Source organism: Neofelis nebulosa, chromosome 13, assembly GCF_028018385.1.
Source record: "Neofelis nebulosa isolate mNeoNeb1 chromosome 13, mNeoNeb1.pri, whole genome shotgun sequence".
NCBI classification, from domain to species: domain Eukaryota; kingdom Metazoa; phylum Chordata; class Mammalia; order Carnivora; family Felidae; genus Neofelis; species Neofelis nebulosa.
Genome location: NC_080794.1, coordinates 74,322,664 through 74,344,404, shown reverse-complemented (window position 1 = coordinate 74,344,404; position 21,741 = coordinate 74,322,664). Strand labels below are relative to the sequence as shown.

General features: G+C 36.0%; 1 protein-coding gene across 7 annotated transcripts in view; it reads right to left on the bottom strand.

Moving 5' to 3' along the window:
- The window catches only part of VTI1A (vesicle transport through interaction with t-SNAREs 1A), a 361,308-nt gene that overhangs the window by 267,955 nt on the left and 71,612 nt on the right, over positions 1 to 21,741 (bottom strand). For 5 of the 7 annotated variants that reach the window (XM_058697777.1, XM_058697781.1, XM_058697780.1 and 2 more), the window contains exons 4-6: positions 13,974 to 14,051; positions 7,540 to 7,560; positions 2,628 to 2,712 (exon numbers count right to left, since the gene is read on the bottom strand). In XM_058697777.1, coding sequence (XP_058553760.1) covers positions 2,628 to 2,712; positions 7,540 to 7,560; positions 13,974 to 14,051 — 184 coding nt within the window. The remainder of the gene's footprint in view (positions 1 to 2,627; positions 2,713 to 7,539; positions 7,561 to 13,973; positions 14,052 to 21,741) is intronic. The other 2 variants (XM_058697778.1, XM_058697783.1) reach the window with 1 other exon arrangement.

The window sequence follows — 21,741 nt, the reverse complement described above, 5'->3', positions numbered from 1 at the left end:
AATTTACATCACAAGTAAAACACAAAACTGCTGGCTGACTAGGCCTGACCAGGCTGAGGGCTACATGGGAACCAGTAAATGCAGAAAGAACATGGCGCCCGTCACAATGACTTTTTCCTCACGTTACTTTAGGAAGATGCAAGGACAGGACAAAGGCTTTGTGCCTGCCTTTGTGCCTGCTTTCTCATTTCTCACTCCACTTTCAAACTCAAGAAAATGAATTATCGCGATGACTCTTATCTAGGCAAAGGCTGTACCATATCTGTCATTACCCACTAAGCCCACCCTGGTCTTCCTCCCAGACTTGGTTTTATAGTCTGCAAGAACTTCCCAAGCGTTATATGACAAACAGATACCTAATTTTACAAAACTTTATAATCTACCATTGTATTCTACCAAAAAGTCCAAGGGGATGGAGGTAGGTTTTGGGGATACTCTTAAAGTGACCTTCTTCCATGTTGACTACATTGATAAGCTGATGTGAATGTTGTATTTTAGCACACATCAAAAGGAATCACCATCAAATTCCATTCAATCTTATCATCTCGATCAATGTATGATCCTCTAGTATCTGTGATCTTCTTTGATAACTTCCTTAAGCTTTGGGATGGAAATACATGAATGGTATAGTGAAAGAGAAAAGGTAGCCCAATCAGACAAATCAAGCCCTGTGATCAAGTGTCAAAGCAAGAATATGCCCAACCCAACCCAGTCCCATGTGGAAAGAGACTCACCAATGGGATGTTTTGTCAAAGAAAGTCCTTAGATGTTCAGAATGCACAGGGATACCTTCCCCAAAGATGTCAAAGTAACAATTTTTAAAAATTCCTTAAATGTATACAAATTTTAACCACAATAAAATTTTTTTCTGCGAATAAAGTGCCTGTATATCATCAAATGACTACAAATTAATACAACATTTATATTTGTATAGTTTTATGAGTTTTATGTTATATAAAACATTTTCACATATGGGATCATATCTTAGGATTTTTTTGTTTTGTTTTGCTTTAGAGAGAGAGTGTGCAAGTGGTGGGGAGGGCAGAAAGGGGGGTGGCAGAGGGAGAGGGAGAGAATCTTAAGCAGGCTCCACGCCAAGTGCGGCCCAACATGGGGCTGTATCTCACAATCCTGAGATCGTGACCTGTTCTGAAATCAAGAGTTGGACGCTTAACCAACTGAGCCATCCAGGCACCCCTTATGTCTTAGGAATGTTCTGAGACATATAATATTATTTCCATTTTACTGAAGTAGATACTGAGACTACGAGGTTATGTGAGTTGCTCAAGGTCACACACACAAGAGCTAGAACCAGTCTGGTCCTTTGACCTCACCTTCAGGGCTCTTTCTGTTATTGACATTCTTTACCAGGGCAGTCACTTCTAAAGTTGAGCCCAAGGACAAAAGAAACAAGTGAAAGGTGGTTTTTATTCCAATCAGGGCAGAAAGCCAATCTATTAATAATGTTAGAAAGAAGGGCTGCCCCACTGTTAATGAATCTGGAAGGGTTACAGTTTTTTTTAGTATTCTCACCATTACTATAATGCCAATGCCATTTGTTTTGTTCTGATTCAGTTCCCTAGACCTCATCACATTGTAAGAAGCCAATATAGGATAGCCATGAACCCAGGTCAAGAAAAAACACCAGCCATTCACAAAAACAAATCTTTGGAATTATTTTCATTATACCTGCTCTTCTAAAATAAACATTTTCATAACACTAAATGTAAAATATCAATGGAATTATTATTAATCACATATTTTTGGGGCTTACATACTAGCCAAGAGCTATCCAAATTACACAAAATAAATTCTATACGATATATATTTCACAAAACAAAACAGATAGCTAAGTTATAAGAAATGGATGACTTTGCAGGGGTTAACAGATATTTATTTACTGTATAAAAAAACACAGTCATTGCATGAAACACTTATAATAAAAAAGCCTGTCTATTTTAAGTAGACAAGTCTTAGAAGTCAAATTCGTGCCGCATTTTCTGAAATTAATAACTAGTGTTAACACAAACCAAAAGTTTGGACAGTATTAACTAATGCTAATAAGATTCCCATGAACATTAGCCTCGTTGCTCACTATGGCTTTTCTTTTCCCACATCTGATTATGATTTTTAAAAAAAAAACAAACGAAACAGGATCATTAGGAATCATTTTCAACACCGGGACAAGAAAGCAAGGTAAGCTAGATTTTGTTACTGCTTTTGCCCTAGTTCGCATCATTTAGACTGATTAAAATGTTAATTTTTACATATGTGAATGAATGTAAAGGGGCAAACAACTGGAGGCCGCACCGTGCGCCAGCAATCATTGCGGGTGGGTAAACTGACAACATGTAACTGCATATTAAGACAAATGTAGAATTTAGACAAAGTATTCCATCTCTTTTCAGATGTATACTTTTAAACCTCAGGAACTGTTTTCGGTAGATGTCATGCCTTTTAACTTGAAAAAAGATAAGCGCAAATAAGCTCCCAATTGTCTCCCCAATATGTAAACCACATCTCGGGCTGCTGTCTCTGCTACTCCTTTGAAGTTTCCCTGAAATGTCATGTGTTGTGAAGACTGCTGTGCATAAGCAAGACAATTTGCTCACTCTCAGAATTCTTACCGGTTTCCACTGCTATTTGGTATCCAGCCTCTAGTCTCCGAGATGACCTTTCCAGCCTCTCTGTGTTATCGAGCAGATGTGCCCTCTGAAAAAGAAAAAGGGAAAAAAATCAGACGGTCGTCTACAATGTTCTTTTTTTGCCTTAAAAAAAATTTAATGCCTTCCTATGCTCTAACATTTCTTGGGCGGGGGGGGAGTCACTAGCCATTATAGATAATTTTTAGCAAATCTCCTATGGGCAGATTTCCAATCAATCATGTATGGACTATCCGCTTTTTTGTTTTAAAAGGAAGACTCATATTGTATGTGGCCACATGAATCTTTTTCCCAAACACTGAGAAATGTACGAAGATAAGAGCCAACTGGATCTTTCCTATTTCAGCAGAGTAGACGCATGAGGCCCTCGCATAGATAGATTTATGATGCCTATTTTGTATTTATTTTTTATAAAATGCAATCATTTAAAAAACTCATTTGTTCTTTTGATTCCTGCAGATAGTAATTTTTAAAGAGAAACTTTATTTTTAAGAGAATGCCGCCCTTCCCCTCTCCCCCCTCCCCCGCCCCCCACCTGCCCATTTGGGAAGTGTAGCAAGATGCCATATAGAATATTCGCTATTAAAACAGAATATTAAATGCTGTTCTAGTTTTAAGACAACTTGGGGTAACCACCAAGAAACAAGAGAAGCATGTTTCTCCATGCACAGATACTCAAGAATGTGGATTTATTTCCAAATATATGACATTGGATTGAAGGTGGACTTTTGACACCTACTGCTTTAGACTGTGAACTAAAAGGATAATAATTATATATATTCTTTTATATTGGATGGGATAATGAGAGGATTTCCCCCAAATTCTCAACTTCTCAACTTTCTTTTCTGTATTGAGGCTGTTTTGTTTTGTTTTTTAACCATAATGATCAGCCACTAGATCTATTCAGTTGACCAACAGATTTATAAACTAATCATGGCTGTGAATAAGTAAGAATATATGCACGCACATGAATGTGTGTGTGTGTGTGTGTGTGTGTGTGTGTGTACAGATGCACATATGTCTGGACACTTAGAAACATATGAATATGTGTATCTGTACATTTCTGTGTGTCCATGCGTACAAGTATTTGTATAAATTAGTACTTTTCCCCATCAAATCAGTTTTGGTATCTGGTCAAACAGAAAGAAAAAATGCAACCACAACTCCTATAACTTTGTGTTGTTGACAGATGTCATTTAAAATCGAAGAAATGCTTTCTAATAATAATAAAAAAGGAGGTGCCACACGTATTATCTGAGTGGCTGTCGAGCGAAACGATCTACCTTGCTCTAATGAGCCCCCATGGATCGTGGAGATGCAAGCTGTATTGACATGCACACTTAAGCTAATACACCTAGACCAGTGCCTCCAAGCTCTAGCAGCCAGGGATGCTGACAGAATATCTCGCTTCCATCTTCAAAGAAAGGAAGTGATTAGTATGTTATCATTACCATTCAAAACGTGATTTCCTTATTCCCTCCCGGCATAGGTGACACATCTGAGATGCGGCCAGACGTTGGAGGCAGCTAAAGCCACATCAAAGCTTTCCTTGAAATTTTTTTGGGGGGAAGGGCCTGGGGGGGGGCGGGGGGAGGAAGAATCATTAAAACAATGCATTTAGAACAGAGAGATAGGACCTGATGTGAAGGTCAGGAAAGCTGCAACAACAGTCTATAATAATTAATAGAGTTGTCTAATATACAGTGGAGAAATTAAGAGAAAAGCTGCCCCTCCCTCTGCAAAAAAAAAAAAAAAACTAAATAAATAAAAGGGAGGAAGGAAAGAATGCTTATATCATGAAAATGCTAAATCACTAAAGGCTGTAATTGAGAAAAAGAAAAGCAGGGGAGCTCTCTGTGTTTGGCATATATGACTATCTTTAAAGAAAATTAAACACTTCACTCAGCTTGTCAAAAATAGCTTTCTTCCTCCTAATTTTCCCTGCATACAGGTTTTGGGCATAGGGAGTGTTCTTCCCTTCTCTGAATATTGTTTTCTACCTTAACAAAGGACTTAATTTCAAACTGGTAATTCTCTAAAACGATACCAGATTTGTGAAATCAAGAGTAAATGTGAATTTTAATTCAGAATAACAGAACAAAAGTTTTTGGCTCATTTTCATATTGGATGAAATCCCTAAATTAAAAGAGAACATTTAGCCACTGCAAATTAAAAAAAAAAAAAAAAAAAACAACAACAACAAAAAAACAAACAAAAAAAACCCCAAAAAACAAAACCCAAAGATCAGTACTGGAAATGGACAGTCTAATTATATGATAATAGATAATACAAGAAAGAAAGCATTTAAATGTAAGATGATTCTTGGAATTCCATGAAAAGGAGACAAAACAGATTATGAAGTGTATGGCTCTAATGAGGAGCAAATTTCTAAAAGAACTTAAAAAAAATGCATATTCCTAAATCATGAAAGTAACTCTTCTTCAGGACAGTTCAATTTTATCGGAGTAAATCTGCACACAAGAGGACTACCAGTTTACCAGCAGCTTTCCAGCAGGACCTCACTTTGTATTTTGGAACCTCTTCACTTAAGTCAAGCTAAAATCAAGTTCTTGTAACAGCTGTGCTATTTACATTGTTCCCTTAGTTGTGCATTGCCCCGGTCTCTGAAAATGAAAGGAAATACACTACAGTAGCAGCTGAGGCTTTCAACTTGCCCCCACACTCCATCCCAAACTCATTCTCTCACCCTCTCCTCAGCCCTTTCAAAGCAGGTAAGTGAAGCTGTGCAGGAGCTTCAGACAGAGCTCAGCTCGCGTGAGGAGCTGCGCAGTGTGGAGAGCTGGAGATTCAGGATTCAGACGGAGGGCTCGGCACGGCCAACATCAGTTCTGCTCCCCGTGCACGCCGGCCTGCCTTCAAGCACGCTCAGTCCCCAGAACTGAGCCGGAAAAGAGCATCACAAGGAAGGGATGGGGGCATACTCTGTTTCCAAACACAACAAAACGTCCTATTTTGAAACAGATGCGTGCTTGTCTTCTCAGGAGAAGTACAAGGGGGAAATCTGGGGTACACTCGCTGATTACTATTAGAATCCTGACTGAGAAACAATCATCTCTTGAGCAAACCGTGTATCAGTGCACCGTCATCATCCTAATCTATTTTACAAATACCGATGCTACATCCATATCAAAGACCGGTAAAAGAATATTCCAGAGTATATTATTCTATTGGTTGAATGACCTCATTCTTCCAGGTACAATTCCATTCCAGGTTACAGTTTTGGAAACACGCAGTCCAGAACCGTTATTGACGAAACAGTTGCTATAGGCACAAACAAAAGAATTAAGCCATAGAATGATGTTATAGAATGTGTTTTAAAGGAAGTGCAGACATGACGTTTTCAGCTTTTAGAATTAGGATTTCTATGTCCACACAATTCAGCTTAACAAAAATAAATCTGTCAAAAATGCTGATTGTAATAAGGCACAATACTTTATTAATTATATTCACTAAATTCAGGGGCAAGAGCTTTGTGTAGTTTCTTCACCAGAGATTTTCAAGTCTATTGTTAGTTCCATTAAGATCTGAAAATTCGGATTCTTCACCTAAGCATGGGCATATGCAAATACACACAAGCAGGTATTCTGTCTTGCAAAAAAATAGTGTTGAGTATCACTCACCTCAAGAAAAATCTCATATATCAAAACTGCAATTGATTATATTCATTTAGTGTATACATCTGCTTCCATAAAACACACAAGAAGGTTGGAAGGTAAGGGTTTTATATATTTTCACCTTTTAATTTTTTTATCAGTATTGCTTTTACTAAGAGATGACGGCACTAATGCATCTTAAATCAGAAGAGTTGTTGAAAACCACTGTCTACAGCCTCTCATTTAGCATTCATATCACCTACAGAATGATGACATACCAATAAAAAAAAATTCTAGGAAAATCCAAATCAATGCAGTCAATCTAAACTCAAAAATAATTCACAGTCCTCCTTAGAAGCAATCAGACAACTTTTAAATTGCAAAATGGGCCATTATCTTCTGCCCTAGTATAAAAGTAACAAAACTCAACGTCACCAAGTAAAAAAAATATAACTGCTTTTACCTGTGAAAAAAAGTATATTTATTAAGTTTGGCCTAATTAAAAACAAACGAACAAAAACAAGACCAGAATTCATTCAGCATCCCTCAACGATACTGGAATAAAATTATAAACACTGCTGTTAATATTTGCTGGGCCACAAATAGGTCTGGAGCTGCATTATAATACAGACCGGCAACTCAGAAAAATGAGAACTCACGTGGGTGCTATTTCCTACAAAAAGGAAAGTGTTTAACAATGAGGAGAGCTTTGGCTATTCTTAAGAATCCGTGTACACAGACTAGTAGAGCATTTATAACATATGTGTGTTTCCCTAAAAGGAAAACAGATTCATGGTATCTTGTGTTGGACCTAAGAATCTTGGGTGAGGGAAAAGGGTATATTTAAAAAGAGTTTTCAGTAAATTGGAATGTCAGAAAAAAAACATTTTAATCATATTGACTTCTTTGAGAAATCCATACAAATAAAACAAATCTGAAGTCAGTTTACATTAAAACCACACTTAGGTAAAGTTTTAAGATAGCCCTTTATATTTTTCCTCCCTTTTTTGGCCTTTAAAATATGAATTTTCTCCAGATACCAAGCAACAACAATGACCACTGTCCTAAGCATGATTAGAGTTTACTTGTTTTTTAACAGATAGTCAGCAAAGAACATTTCTAACAGTATAATCAATATTTTGCTATGTGTAAATTTTCCTGGAAAAAATGAACCCAAAGATCTTACTTCAGATTTAGAAATTCAATTTTAAAGGGAAAAGCAGAATTAAAAAAAAAAAAAAAGCAAGCTAGGAAGTACTCACCTCTTCACGTAATTTTATCAACTGCAACATGAATGCACAAAAAAAAAAAAAAAGATAAAAAGGAAAGAAATGGCAGGAAAGAAAGATCAGTTGTGTGACAGGATACAGAATTAACATTGACAATTTATCTGTTTACATGTTTAGCATTTAAAAATCACAGACAAACACATTAAAAGAACCTAAACAGAGACTACATGCAGAGTTTTTTGAACGAATAAAGATCACTTTCTCACACTGTCACATTAAACAAAGAGAATAGTGTGAAATTCTCTTTTAAAGTACATCTAAGACACCATCATGAAATAAAGGGGAACGACTTCATAGAAGTCTATATTATAAAGAAAGAAAACAAGTTTACTGTTCCTCTCTTCTAAGAATGTACCACTGAAGAGGTTTTGTATATACAAGTTTTCAGGATGTTTCTCTATTTTGAATCTTGACAACTGATTTCAGATTTCCTGTACAAATAAAAATGATTAATAGTTCATGCTTTTGTCCCAATAAATATTTAAAACAAATAATTTTGTTAGTTAATATCATAGATGGGCCCACTCTAGTAATACGATTGTATTTGGAGGTGACATTATTTTAACTGAGAATAAAGCATGCCGGGAGAGATAATATTTAGGACATAGCATCAGAAAATATTTCACTATCCTTAGAAATACTGTGTATATCTGAGTTGATTTCTAGGGTTTGTTTTGCTTAAGAGGCTACTGCAATCACATGGTGGTTTTCTATTTTTTTAGTTTTTGAAGTTTCTTCATTTTTCCATTTTCTTCATCTCGTAAACTGGGCCATCTTAAAGCCATGTTGTCTGTTACTGCAGTGTGTTCTCACTGAAGTCAAACCAGAAAAACCACTCTTTACGTGCTAGTAAATTCCCTGGGATAAGGTTTTAATTCTCCTTTGTAGGACATTTTTTATTTGCCTTCAATCTAGCAGATAACACAAGTTACTTTAACTCTTTAGAAGCTAGAAAATGGACACAACCATGTATCTGACTCATTTGTGCGTGTGTGTATGTGTGTGCTGGGGGTGTGGATGTATTTCACAGTTTTCTAAATCAAATATCGTATAGTTGAGATGACTGCCATAGTTTCCGCGATGAAGAGAAACTGAAACCGATGTTATGAAAGGCTATAAACCACATTCTAGGTCTAAAATTTGCATCCTCGGCAATTCAAGTCTACAACGGATAATTTCTAAACATCCAAATATCTGTAACATCTGTTACAACACTTGACATATACAGGCCAATCAATTAAATTATTGCTTTGGGAGAAATGTGCCATGAATTGCTCACTCTAAGTCTCTGTAAAAGTATCATGTTTACTATGGCCCGGCTCTCTCGATGCTTAATGCTGTTTTTGTCTCCAATTCAAGAAAGGCAGTATGCATTTCCGCTCATTCTGTTGTTTCATTTGTTATGTGTGAAAAGTATTTCAAGTGCAAAAGAATGAGATTTCAAAATTGTTATGAATCTTTTATGAAGAGGGTGCAGAATATTACATAATGTCTCACAAGGCATTTAGTGAAAATGAAACTTTTAGCATTGTCCTTTCACACCATACTGGGAGTTGTAATTATTTTTAATTAATATACTCATTCTCTCAGCCACCGACCAGTGTCTATGAGTCAAGCATCTGGTTTCATGTGAAAAGCTACCACATTCTTCCCAAGAAAAAGTAAAATTCGAAACTAAAATACCTGGCCTAACATACATAGGAATCTTTTCTCTGCTATCTGAACATCATGAGAGAAAAAGGCAAACATTAATTCTCAGAAACAGACGATCTGGGAATTGATCGCACAAGCTATCTTTTCTTTCTGGGCGCACCCTTCTTCAGTTGACTATGATACTCAAAGGGCCAAAGTTTAAAACTACTCCTCAGCAATTGAGACCATTTGGGGCATGCCACCCTGCCATAATCAATGAGTGTTTAAAAATGCTACCCATTTGTTTTTTCAATAGGTTCCAAACAAAAAACGTTCTATCTTGTTTGTGCCGCATGGCTGCATTCAAGCTCTACACGGGATTTGTAGCTAAGCTAGGTAATGGGAGGGGTTTTAATCTTTATCTTTTTTTTTTTTTAAGTTAGGCTGGGAATTTTCATTCAAGTAAACAAAAGATGGTCTATGTTTGAAAACTAACAATGCTTACTTAGACTAGACTGAAAGTCGCGATTTCGTATTTTATGGAGTTACTAGCTCCATCATAGGCGACTTGAAAATGTGCCGTGCCACCATGTTGGGTTATGATAATCAACGTCTTTTTTGAAACAAAGATTTTTTTTCCCCCCCAATGCAGAATTTGATACAAGAGGTAATCTGTTCCTTTGTGGGCTGAAAAAATCTGGTTTACGCTGGTTTGAACCAGTGGAATCTCTTGTGGTTAAGCCTTCTGCTGTGGCTAAAATCAAAACTGCACTGCAGAGCATGTGAGGGTTCATGCGCGCGCGCCTGTGTGTGTGAGGTGTGTCACGTGACCCCCAGAACTACCGATTTTTTTTTTTTTTTTAAAGCTGATAACGCCACTGCCGTCTCTGTCCGCATACAGATAACGAATAAATGCTGAACTCTATTAAACGCCCTTTACACATTATCGTGGGTCGAACACACAATTTTCTGAACTTATGATGACAGTCTATTTATTTTGCTATAAACCCTCAGCACGTAACGAACAGATTTGTGCCTGGTAATGATCTGCTCTGCCAGGGCTATATGAAATGATACCGACCTTCTTTAGATCTTGGGGAATTAAATTGACCGACTTCACCCCCTGGTCTGTAGCTGAAGTTTGACACACTTTATGCACAGCAAGCCCAAATCGGAACTTAAGAGAACCTCGTATTAAAAAATTAAGCAATCATATGTGCTAAATATTACTTTACCACAAAAATTTCGGCACATTTAGGAATATCCTATTCCTTAGATATGGATTTGAACCTTCTATTTAGGATTTATGAAAATTTCATTTACTCACATTTATTCACCAATCAATATCATTGTGTATATGGAAATTGAGAGACTATTAGGGTTCAAAAATAGAGTCTGGAACATTTTGTGTGCCACATCATCATACTCCACTATAAAGAGGATTAGGGGATTTAATTCTGTAAGATTTTTTTTTCTTTCCCTTTCCTGAGAGTGGTTTTCATGAAACTGAATCAAGGTAATAATTATTAAAGTTTCCACTCTAAATACAGCACTACTACATTTCAAAAACTCAACTCTCTCAAAGAATTAAAATGTTGCCATATGGAATGGAAAACATGGTATTTTAAAATAATAGAATGATAATGCCTAAGACAATAGTCCTTGGAAAGCTGATGACCCACCAAGACTCAAATGTGCAAAGTAGGTGATTTTGTTCCTTCTTTGTAAACTAGGGACGAGCCATATTTGATTGTGTGAGATGGCTATGAATTAGAAATGAATTTACACAAAGCCACTAATTTGGAATTAAATAGAATTGTATACTGTAGGAGGGACACTGAAGACGCACTTGAAAAATTCTTAATTGCTGAAATCTTGAAATTTCCAATGATGCCAGAAATGTTTATATAAGAGTAAATTAATATACTTTATAGTTAATTGGCAGATTATGCGTATGAACTATCAGGTGTTAAATGCCTAAAAAAATGCATTACAAATGGCCAGAATGTGAAATAATAGCTATGACGTTTACATTTGTCTAAATCTCTACAAAGAAGCCACTGTAGGGAAGATGTGCATGTTGCATTGAAAATAACTAGTCAGTAGTCAGTAGTTATTTTTATCTATTTGTAACCACTGCTATAATTCTTTATTATTTTCCTTTTCTGATCTATAATTTTTAAAAATTGAGATATATACCAATTTCAGTGAGACAAATACTGCTTTTTTGTCTCATTTTTTTATCTCAAAGATTTCTCTCTATATTAAAAGTTTATCTTAACTACTATATGGCTAAGAAGTCCTGAAAAATCAACTTATCAACAATTAACTTGAGGATATACTTAGTTTTGGGCTGACAATATTTTCTTATGTAAATGATAGGTAATCGTACCCAGAAAAGAAACTATCTTCATAGTCCTTGAGCTACAAAAATATAAAGAGACAACTTAAAATCTTTTCTTCCTTTAAAGAAAGGGCTTCTGTTTTGATTCCGTAGTCTGAATGAATACTGATGCAGAATAAAGAGTTATTCTCAAGTGACCATTCCTGGCTGAGAGATGTGTTTTAGTTTGAGGGATTTTAATTCATACATTATGATAAAAAGCCCCCAAACAAAATTTAATGACTTCATTATGGTATGGAAATTCTGTTACAGTTGGCAACAAAATGTCCAAAAAGTTAAGTGTGGTCTCTTTGAACTTTCAAACCTAATTCGAATTTTGGACTGAAAAGTTCTCATAACTAATAATCTAACAGTAACATTGTCTCATGACTATAATTTATCATATTGTATTTATTGAAATGACAGCTCCTTATAACTAAACTTCAGGTTCTCCAAGCACATTCAGAATTTGTAAGTTTGATTTATACAAGTCCAGAGGAAATCTCTGCGAAATCACTTTAAAGTGACAGGAATATAATTTGAAAAATTCAGAAAATATGAACTCTACCTATTTTTGCAGAGTATTTTTCTTTAGGCATAAAAAAATCACACTTGTATGTGTGTAAGGCAAATGTTTTAGGCACATAAAATGTCCATTAAGAGAAGTGAACATGCTTAAAAAAAAAAAAAAAAAGAGAGAGAGAGATTCCTGTCACAGTACTACAGCATCTATTACAATAAAGGAGTCTGAGTTAGACAGGAACACCCCCTTCCTTTCTATTTCCTCTATATTAAGCAGTAGTTTCATATGAGGGAAAGATCTATAGCTTTCTAAAAAATTGACATGGGAACTATGCATTCACTTTTTTTGCAAAAAAGAGAATGCTTTTTTTCGCAGTAAAGATATGAAATGAAATTATGATTCATTCATTCGAGAGATATGAACAATCTAAAACTCACTTTAAATAGGAAGACAATATTTTTTCTCTCATCCTCATGTTATTTAATCTATTATGAGTAAAACCCTTTATCCCACCACCCTTTTATGTTTGTTGTGCTCCTTGTTTGTTTGTTTTTTTTTCTTTCCCCCTTAGCTGTTCTCACATTCCAATCAGGAAAGCTGAAATCCCAAGTCAAATCTTAACATGTTTACATTTCTAAATTCAAGCTGATAAAATCCAAAAAGTGGCTAAGGTGAGATCTTTCCCAAAACAAACATAATCAGCTTGGTGACTCTTCTCCCCTTTTTGGGGGGTTGGATAGATGGAGGCCTTAATCCCATGAGTGTCATCCCGTTTACCATATTAACATTGGAGTAGATAGTAATATAGTTTCAGCATATATAGACCTATAATATAATCTATTTGAAATGGTAAGTACAATTATGCAAGTTTTCCACTGTGTACCAATATATTATGTTTTACTATCTTATTAAAGTTTTGGTTTACTCCATGAATGATTTATGTTCATTTTTATTTAGGCAGAGTAAAGACCTTTACAATACTTACCAAAGGAATATGAATAAACACGCTCAGGTCTTGCTTCTGAAGTTCCCATTATTTATTTTCTCCAAAAGTGTCAAAGAGAGGAAGTCACTAGTGTTGTTTGTGACATTTTAAAAGTCATCTCTACCCTGAGATGACTTTTTAAAAAAGTCATATACATTATTTGCATGAACTAATGAAGTCTGCAGTATTAATTCAAAGAAAGAAGTGGGACATTAATTAGACTCATCACACTGCTGTGTGATCCAATGAGAAATGACAGCCAAGTTGTAAGGCCCTTTTAAGAAGAAATTGCATCTTATTTTTTGCCTATGCAGATATTAAACTGTAGAAGAGACTTTTCCTATTCTTCTTCTTATTTGACGGAGGCCGGACCTCTGAATATCTGAGCTCCACACTGGTGCTCACAGTCTGCATTTTGGTGAATGTATTTTAAGCAGCTCCACAATAGGAGACTGAGCTGCCCTGTTGAATTTTGAAAGCTTACTTTCATTTGTTTTGCTGCAAGTGTTGATTTAATTATACTGCATTATTATCAAAGCTGCATTATGTACTTTTTTATTCCTTTTACATGTGTTTGAGGTGAAGACCTTGGCTTTGTCTGCAAACAGTGTGTTTCAAGTTATTCCTTAAGTACTAAATAATAAAGAAAGGAGAAGAAAAGATTTTTTTAAAAGATAGCAGACAGTGATCACAAGGTAAAGGGTTAAATGTAAGATCTCCAAGAAACATTTTGAAGTTGATTAAGACTCCAGCTTTGCATTAAACAGTATCGCTTCCACATGAGTTGTTGCTAATACTGTTAAGGAGCAGCTTGAGAGCCCAGTGTGCCAGTGACCTCCTTCACCCTCCAGCCACCCACCGGGCCTTCCTGATTAGCATTCTACCTGGTTCTCTGAGGAATTCCCATCATCCCCTAGGAGCTCATTCCGTACTTCGTCACTGTAGGCGATCCGTGACCTTTTCTATAAAACAAAACAAAAAGGGAGAGAGCGAGATGAACGTTAGAAAGTAAAGGCTTCGAAGCATTATTGGTATCAAGGCTGATCATCTCAAACCTCGAGAGCCCCCTAATGGAAACCTATTTGCTAAAATCTGCAAAGCAAAGTTGTGTAGAGTTCTTGAACTTGAGAAGTTTAATGTAAATTAGAAGTTTTTCAGATGCCAATAATGAAGGAAAACTCTGCATTGTGTAAGTACTCCATTAATATTCACAAACGGATCAGAACTGGTATGTTATTCCATATGTAGCCATACAAATAAGACCACCAAACTGAAGGAAATACAGCTTTATAGCTGTATATCTGCAAAACTCACCAGATTGTAATTAAAACAAGTGTATATGGGGGTCTTTAAAATTGTGGCAGGAAATGAACTATATAATATAGGTCTTTTAAAATCTCTGATTCTGGGATAATATTATGACTCCAACTGAACACTGGAATGCTTAGACAATAGTTCATCTATATTTCCTTCATTATTGTGATGTTAGTAGCCAGAAAGAGATGGAATTTTAAAGTCTATCCCGTTTCCAAACAATAACTTAAAGGTCTCCAAGCTCTCCTCAAATAATAGCTGAAGGAAAAGTAATGGGAGTGTGTGTGTGTGTGTGTGTGTGTGTGTATGCGTGCGCGCGTGTGTTAAAACAAATCAAATTTCCCAATCCCAGTACATAAAGGCAAGTAGGCTACGAGTCAACTTTTCTCAATCCCAGTAAATAAAGTGGGCTATGAGTCAACATTTCACTCAGTGAAATTCTGTTTTACGGGAGTTGACCTTTACCTGTAAAGTCAGAGGGACATGTCTATAAGCAATTCAGGGATTATCTAAACGTACATACATTTGGAAAAGCTAAAAGGCTCCGAAAATCAGTTGCGAAGCTAGGGCGCCATCCTCAGATCCTACTTCAGCATCACCGTTTCAGACTCAAATGCAGATTTACAGGTTACTTGGCTGCCTTTTTTTGCTTCTGGACTAAGCAAAAAGAGTGAATTTAAAAATGGCAGCTGGGAAATAGTAGCCTATTCTCACTTGCAGTCTACAGTTTAGGCCTTAAGATTTCATACTTGTTCAACTGCGATCTGAAAAATTAATGTAGTTTAAAAAGAACTATTCAGAATCCTCGAGCAGAAGTCAACAAGATTTTTAATTAGATTTTTATACTAGTAAACAGCACTGCTTTGCTACATAGAGATCACACCGTCTTAAATGTGAAATCACACTAGGATTTAAAAGGACTTTTAGGTCTCATAGAATTCTAAAGATTGCTTTGGTTAAACTGAAACTAGAACCTACACTCATTCTAGCACAAAATTTCCTCCCCATCATATTATCCTCTGAATGCACCCAGGAAAAAGATGCAAAAATTGCAAAATGTTTCAGCAGAAAGGAGATGATGGCCTCCCTTCTCTGCCCTGAGTCTCTACCCCAAGTCCCCCTTCTTTGCTGCAAGGGTGTCTCTGTACCTGAGCAGATGTAGCAAGTCGGTAAATAGATAAATAAAACCAACAACGTTGCCGAGGACAAAGTACCAAAGTTAAGTCATTAGCCTGAGGTCAGTAATGACATCTGTATCAGATGTCTTAACAATTCAGGAGCGAGCCAACTCATTCATTTTGTGAACACGCCAGACTTCTCACCACCACAAACAGCATATATTAAGCCCGCTTCTCTTATTGTATTTACTGAACCGACTGTTAATTATTTCGATTGACTTCATACAGAATTATCTCGAAAAATGCGGAACTGCAATGTCAGTCCACCTCATGGCCTTCCTACAATATTTAGATGAAGCCAAACCTTTCTTTTGCCCATTTGGAGATCCCCACTACAGTAGTTCCAAACTAGCTAAGCAAAAGTATTTTACAGCATTAAAGGAAATGAGAACCTTTAAACAGGCTGTGGTATCAGAGCTGCCTTTTTAATTATTCATTTTATCACTATGGGGGACTAAAACATTCCACAGTATGCGAGAATATCATACGGAGATTGTTTTTGTGTTTTCCCCTTTCACCAAAATACCAACAAATTGGCATAGATTGTTCAATCACATTATATTCTCATTTTGATTTGCTGAACTTCAAAAGAAGAAGAAAATTACAAACATGTATCCCTAAATATCTAATCTTGTTTTGGTGAGAATTCATTGCTTTTGAAAACCAGCAATTAAGAGTGTACACACTCAGCAACAGAGGAGAAATAAGGATTTATCCGCAGTTGAAGGGTGGTCTCTATAAATGTCAGTCTTTACTATTGGGACGGTAAACATTGGTCATTTGGACGGCTTTCTGGATGTAATTAAGCAGATGATATGCTGAGTTTACGAAATGTTCTCTGATCGAACTAACTTCTCTTAAAGAATAAAAAAACTCATTCCCAGTATCAGAAATAGTTCCTCATGAAAATGACACAGTCGGTGCAGAAAATCGAACTCTTTACCCTCGAATATCATTTTACAAATATATATATTTTTAAGATCAAGACTGTTTTATTGAGAGTTGCATTTAAATGCCTGACATTGGTATTTTCTCCTAATATTTTTGTGGTTTGAAATTTTAAGTAAGCTGATTGTAATCAGCCATAATTTAGCCTGCAGGATCATCACTAAACTGACTGAATACCAAAAAAGGCAAATTCCTTTGAATGACAAACTGCTTATTGTACCGATAGTTTCCTTCCAAAGCATCAATAAATAATTTTACCTTTGGTGGAATTTTTAATAACCTCACTCGACATTACTAAGTACTATGAATATTTTAATTCAGATGATTTAAAGTTAATGAAACTGAAACACCTACTGTATCTTGATTAACTAAAATATTTTTACTTTATTATCAGTTGTATAAAATCTGTACTTTAGCCAAATGCAAGCATGAGAATTTGAGCTGGAAATGTCACACACTCAGCTACAGTTTGAAGGAACCCAATTCATAATGCATTTTATAAATAGTTAATGACTTCTATACATAAGCTAACCAGGCAAATCAAGAAATTGTCAACATTTTTAGTCTTAGTTGTCAGTTACCACTGTCTACTGGTGCTTTATATGTGGCTTCTGGAGAAGACAGAAGCTCTATGCAGTTTGTAATCTATTGCAATTTCAGGTCTGTACCATAAGGGTGGGAAGCTTCAACTGACAATTTTTGCCACACACACAGACACACACAGACAGACACACACAGACAGACACACACACACACACACACACACACACACACACACAGAATTAAATATAAGAGCATTCCTCACTTTTAGTTGTGTGTTTTTGTAAAGCTTATTCTTTGTAACTTATATATTACACTTAGGTGGACGAGATGCAGTTGGGCAGAAAAATCTACAGAATTAGAGGAAAAAATACGGCAAATTAACAATTGATTATTATCCCTAAAAAGTCAGACACAGAAAGTTTGAATGCCTTTTATAAACTGATGACAAAAATGAGTCTTTGGTTATGAAGGTGAGAATTTCAAATTCCAAGCAGTTTTCACTTGGTATATGCATACTGATTGGCTGATTTTCTTAAAGCCAAGTTCAAACAGATACACTTGCCCAGCTCTGTCTGGAAATTTGGCTTGAAACAATCTGTCTACTTGACCCAAGCCTTAATGTTTCCCAACTGAACTGAATATGTTTCTGGACAGGCACTGCTAAACTAGAAACAAAATGAATTAACTGAGCTGAAACTAATTAAGAACTGGGATCTGTGGTGCAGCCCCCTATATGATTCTATGTGTGAAACAGGGTATATACATAGTCAGAGTGAAGATTCTACAACCCACCACTAGCATAAGCATAACAATGCAGTTGGTTTATTACTAAAGTGTATATGAGAATTTAATTTCCACCGCGTGCACATGGCAAAGCAATTGCTTAAATTGCCTCACCTGGGAATTTAATACAATGTTATCATCAGACCAGCCACATTGTAAATAGATTTATAATGCTTTCCATGTGCTGCACTCTGTTGCATATGAATTAAGTAATGATCTGGTATTACAATAAAATCAGCTAGTTCCCACACCTGGCAGACAGGATATTTCACTAAATTAATACCCATACAGCTACATCACAAGGCACGGGAGAGGAAACCATCTCTAAGGCATTTGACTTGAGTTTTACATGGAAGGCAAGCACTCCATGGCCATGTAGAATGTCACTGCGTTGAATGGGCTGCTCAAGACAATCTGTTTCTAACATCTGTATCACAGAATTAAGACTTTCTCATTGCCATTCATTTTTGGCCTAATTTTCTTCATTCAGTACTTTAATTACTAATCAGCAATCCGCAACATTCACAAACACTAAGAAAGCCCTTTATTCTAATCTATGTGCTGCAGACAGCCAAATAACTGATACAAAGTGCAGTATGGTTTGGGTAAGTAATGAAAGAACAGCTTGTCCTACTTCCTAATCAAATTGGTCTATAGAAGAAATGGCTAATAGATTTCTCCATAGGTCTAAAACAAATTACCCAGTCTGGCCAGACTTTTCCATTGCTTCTACCGTGTCTTCCAATCCAATCTCCATATATTTAATAATGCCCAAAGTTACCAGGTGATTAAAAACTGTTATGCTTTCATAGCCAAAGAATTTAACTGGTATAAAGAATTTAACTGCTCCTGTTACAATTAACACTTAGGGATATCTTACCGAATACCATGAAATTATATTTATTAGCTAGTCGTATAATTGCTGGCATTCATTTCTTGCTGAATTCTAGCTGGTTTGAATTAAATAATAGCATACTTCTGTAATGCCCAGATGGCATTTTCGAAAATGCATCTATCTTTGGCACAAAGCGTTCCATTTTTAACCTCACTTCTATTTCTTCATGACCAATTTCACCTTTTCATACACACTCCACCCCTGACCCAGGACTTAAAAAAGCTCATCAATCCAGGACAGAAAACTTAACATTTTGGAGGAAAAAAAATGAAAAGAAAGTTATGAAATTTCATTCATCACAGTGTTCGCTGTGCTGCATTAATTTCTAGCAAAGATGATTTAAGATACTACGTGATTTAGGTAAAGGCAAAGTATACTGTTAGGTAAATGTTAGGTCCTTGGGAAGTAGTTAGGATGAAAAAGCACAAGGCACTGAACACAAAGAACAGAGATAACATTTTAGTATGTGATCTTGGTCAAATTAAGTTTTCTGAATATCACTTTCTTCAATATCTAAAACAGTGACCATATTTATTTCTCAGGGCTGTTGTGTGAATTTAAATATTATGTACAAATGGAAGCCTCTCATAATACCTGATATGTGCTAACCTTGTGAAAGATGTTCAACTAAACATTAGTTGGTAATATTGGAAAGGATGCAATAAAACCGGTACACATACAGGGCTGAGAGTACAAATTAGCGCATCTTCCCTAGAAAATGATGTGCCAATATACACCAAAAGTAACCTTAAAAAGCTCATATTATTTAACTAATAATTAAAGTAATTAGTTAAGTAATTCTAGTATGTTTGTTTGTTTCGTTTTTTTTTGCCCAATTCTCTATTTTATGATGCTACAATTTGTGGATGATTTTCAGTGGGAAAAACTTTACTGCATTTCTCTAATGTTAGCAGAGAAAGTAGGTTCCAATCTGTTTTTTCTAAGTAATCATTCCACCAAACACGGCTTGCTCTTGCTCAAGGGACTGTTTTGAGTCAAAGGTCAAGCTCATTCACTGGAAAGTGCACAGGCCACATGTCACCAATACTGTAGCATTAATAAAGGGAAAGCACACTTTCTATCTATCATAAACTCATGGCCAATGGACCATATGCAAGCCAGCAGAGGGAAGATGCTAACATGCCCTGCTGCTGGGCTGCCAACAGTTGAAAAAGCAGGTTAACATGAGAACGCTGAAATAATCCATGTAATACCAGGAAAAGACATTTAAATGTTTTTGAAAAACAAAAAACAAAAAATAACTAGTGTCTTTCTACTATAATCACTTTCATTTATTATTTTTGCTTATACTTTCAAAAACGGTTTACATGTTTCAAATGGATATTTATGTTTTGGCTGTAAATAATGAGTTACACTCTACCCCACTTTTATTTTTTTTAATTTAGCTATTATGAATATGTGAATATTTGTATGCATATAATGAGGTTATATATGTATGTATACACATCTAGACTCACGCAAACTCATATGCAATCCATATGGAATAATAAGTCTACTTGTGTCTCACAATGCTAGAATAGACTTTTCTTTATACTAGGAATTCTGACCACATTGCTGTTACATCATTTAATGATTTGCAAAACGGAGAGCCCAGAAATCATGTAACTTGTACCTCTTCATTTCCTCCTCCAGCGATTCTAAACTTAAGCTTAAAATTTAAGTTTAGCATTGGTGTTTCAAAATGCAATGTGAGTTAGTATCATGGCCCCACTTGCTTGCACATGCTTGCAGTTTATGACTTTCACATTGCTATTGAACATGGTGTGGCTGTGTCTTAAATCATGTTAGCTTGTCAATCAATAATTAAGTTACTTCATTCAGAAAATCAGCTCATGATAGAATGCCCAGGTGTTGTTGTCAACATCTGGAATAGTGTAAATTTTCAGTGGAGGAAATCTAATTCTTTAAAATCTTTCTGAATATAAAATAAAACAACTCCATAGACTATAATTGAAATAATCAAAATGTCAAAATATTTTCTTGTTTGATAATGACATACAAATACTCTATGCACTACTAGAAAAATGATACTCTGAAAAATGGATGCTATATAACAGATGCTTCATTTGTATTTCTAAAAGAACTACTGGAATAAAGTATGCAAAAGATATAATTAAGTTGTATGTAGGTTTCCCTACATAATCTGCCTAGCATTAGGAAGGAAAGGCAATCGTTCATTGAAAATCTGTCCAAAGCCATAATTTCAAGTGATCTAGATATCCAAGAGCAAATGATCTCGATGATTCTGTAACTGACACTGAGATGTCTCAAAAGTAACAGAATCCTACAGTTGACAGTGATATGAGGCATCATCTAGACCAGCCTTCCATATTTAGAGATGAGTAGTTCTAAGCCAGATGAGTGATCTCCCCAAGGCCACACACTTGGGAAAGACTAGGTAGAGGGAGGACGGAATGTGTTTCCCAATGTCAGTGCTCTTTTTAATTTACCATACCACCTTTCATTTTACCAAAACATTACGGCAGGCAGGGGCCATCCTATTGCTCCCCGCCCCCCCAAGGCAGGTCTGGCTGCACCATTCACCTGGTTCTACGAATTTATCAACTACAAAGTTGATTAGTTTGTAGATTTTGTTTCTTGTCACTCTCCTTCAAAGTAAACAAAAATAAGCCTTTACTTATACACTGTTGTCGACATCCTGGAATATTGACAATAATAAATTTGAAATTTCAAAGGTGACAAATACTTAAGGCAGAATATTTTATTTCATAGAATAAAATGTCTGATTTGAGGGCGCCTGGGTGGGTCAGTCAGTTAAGCGTCTGACTTTGGCTCAGGTCATGATCTCCCGGTTTGTGAGTTCGAGCCCCGCGTCGGGCTCTGTGCTGATGGCTCGGGGCCTGGAGCCTGCTTCGGATTCTGTGTCTCCCTCTCTCTCTCTCTCTCTCTCTACCTCCCCCGCTTGTGCTCTGTCTCTCTCTGTCTCTCAAAAATGAATAAATGTAAAAA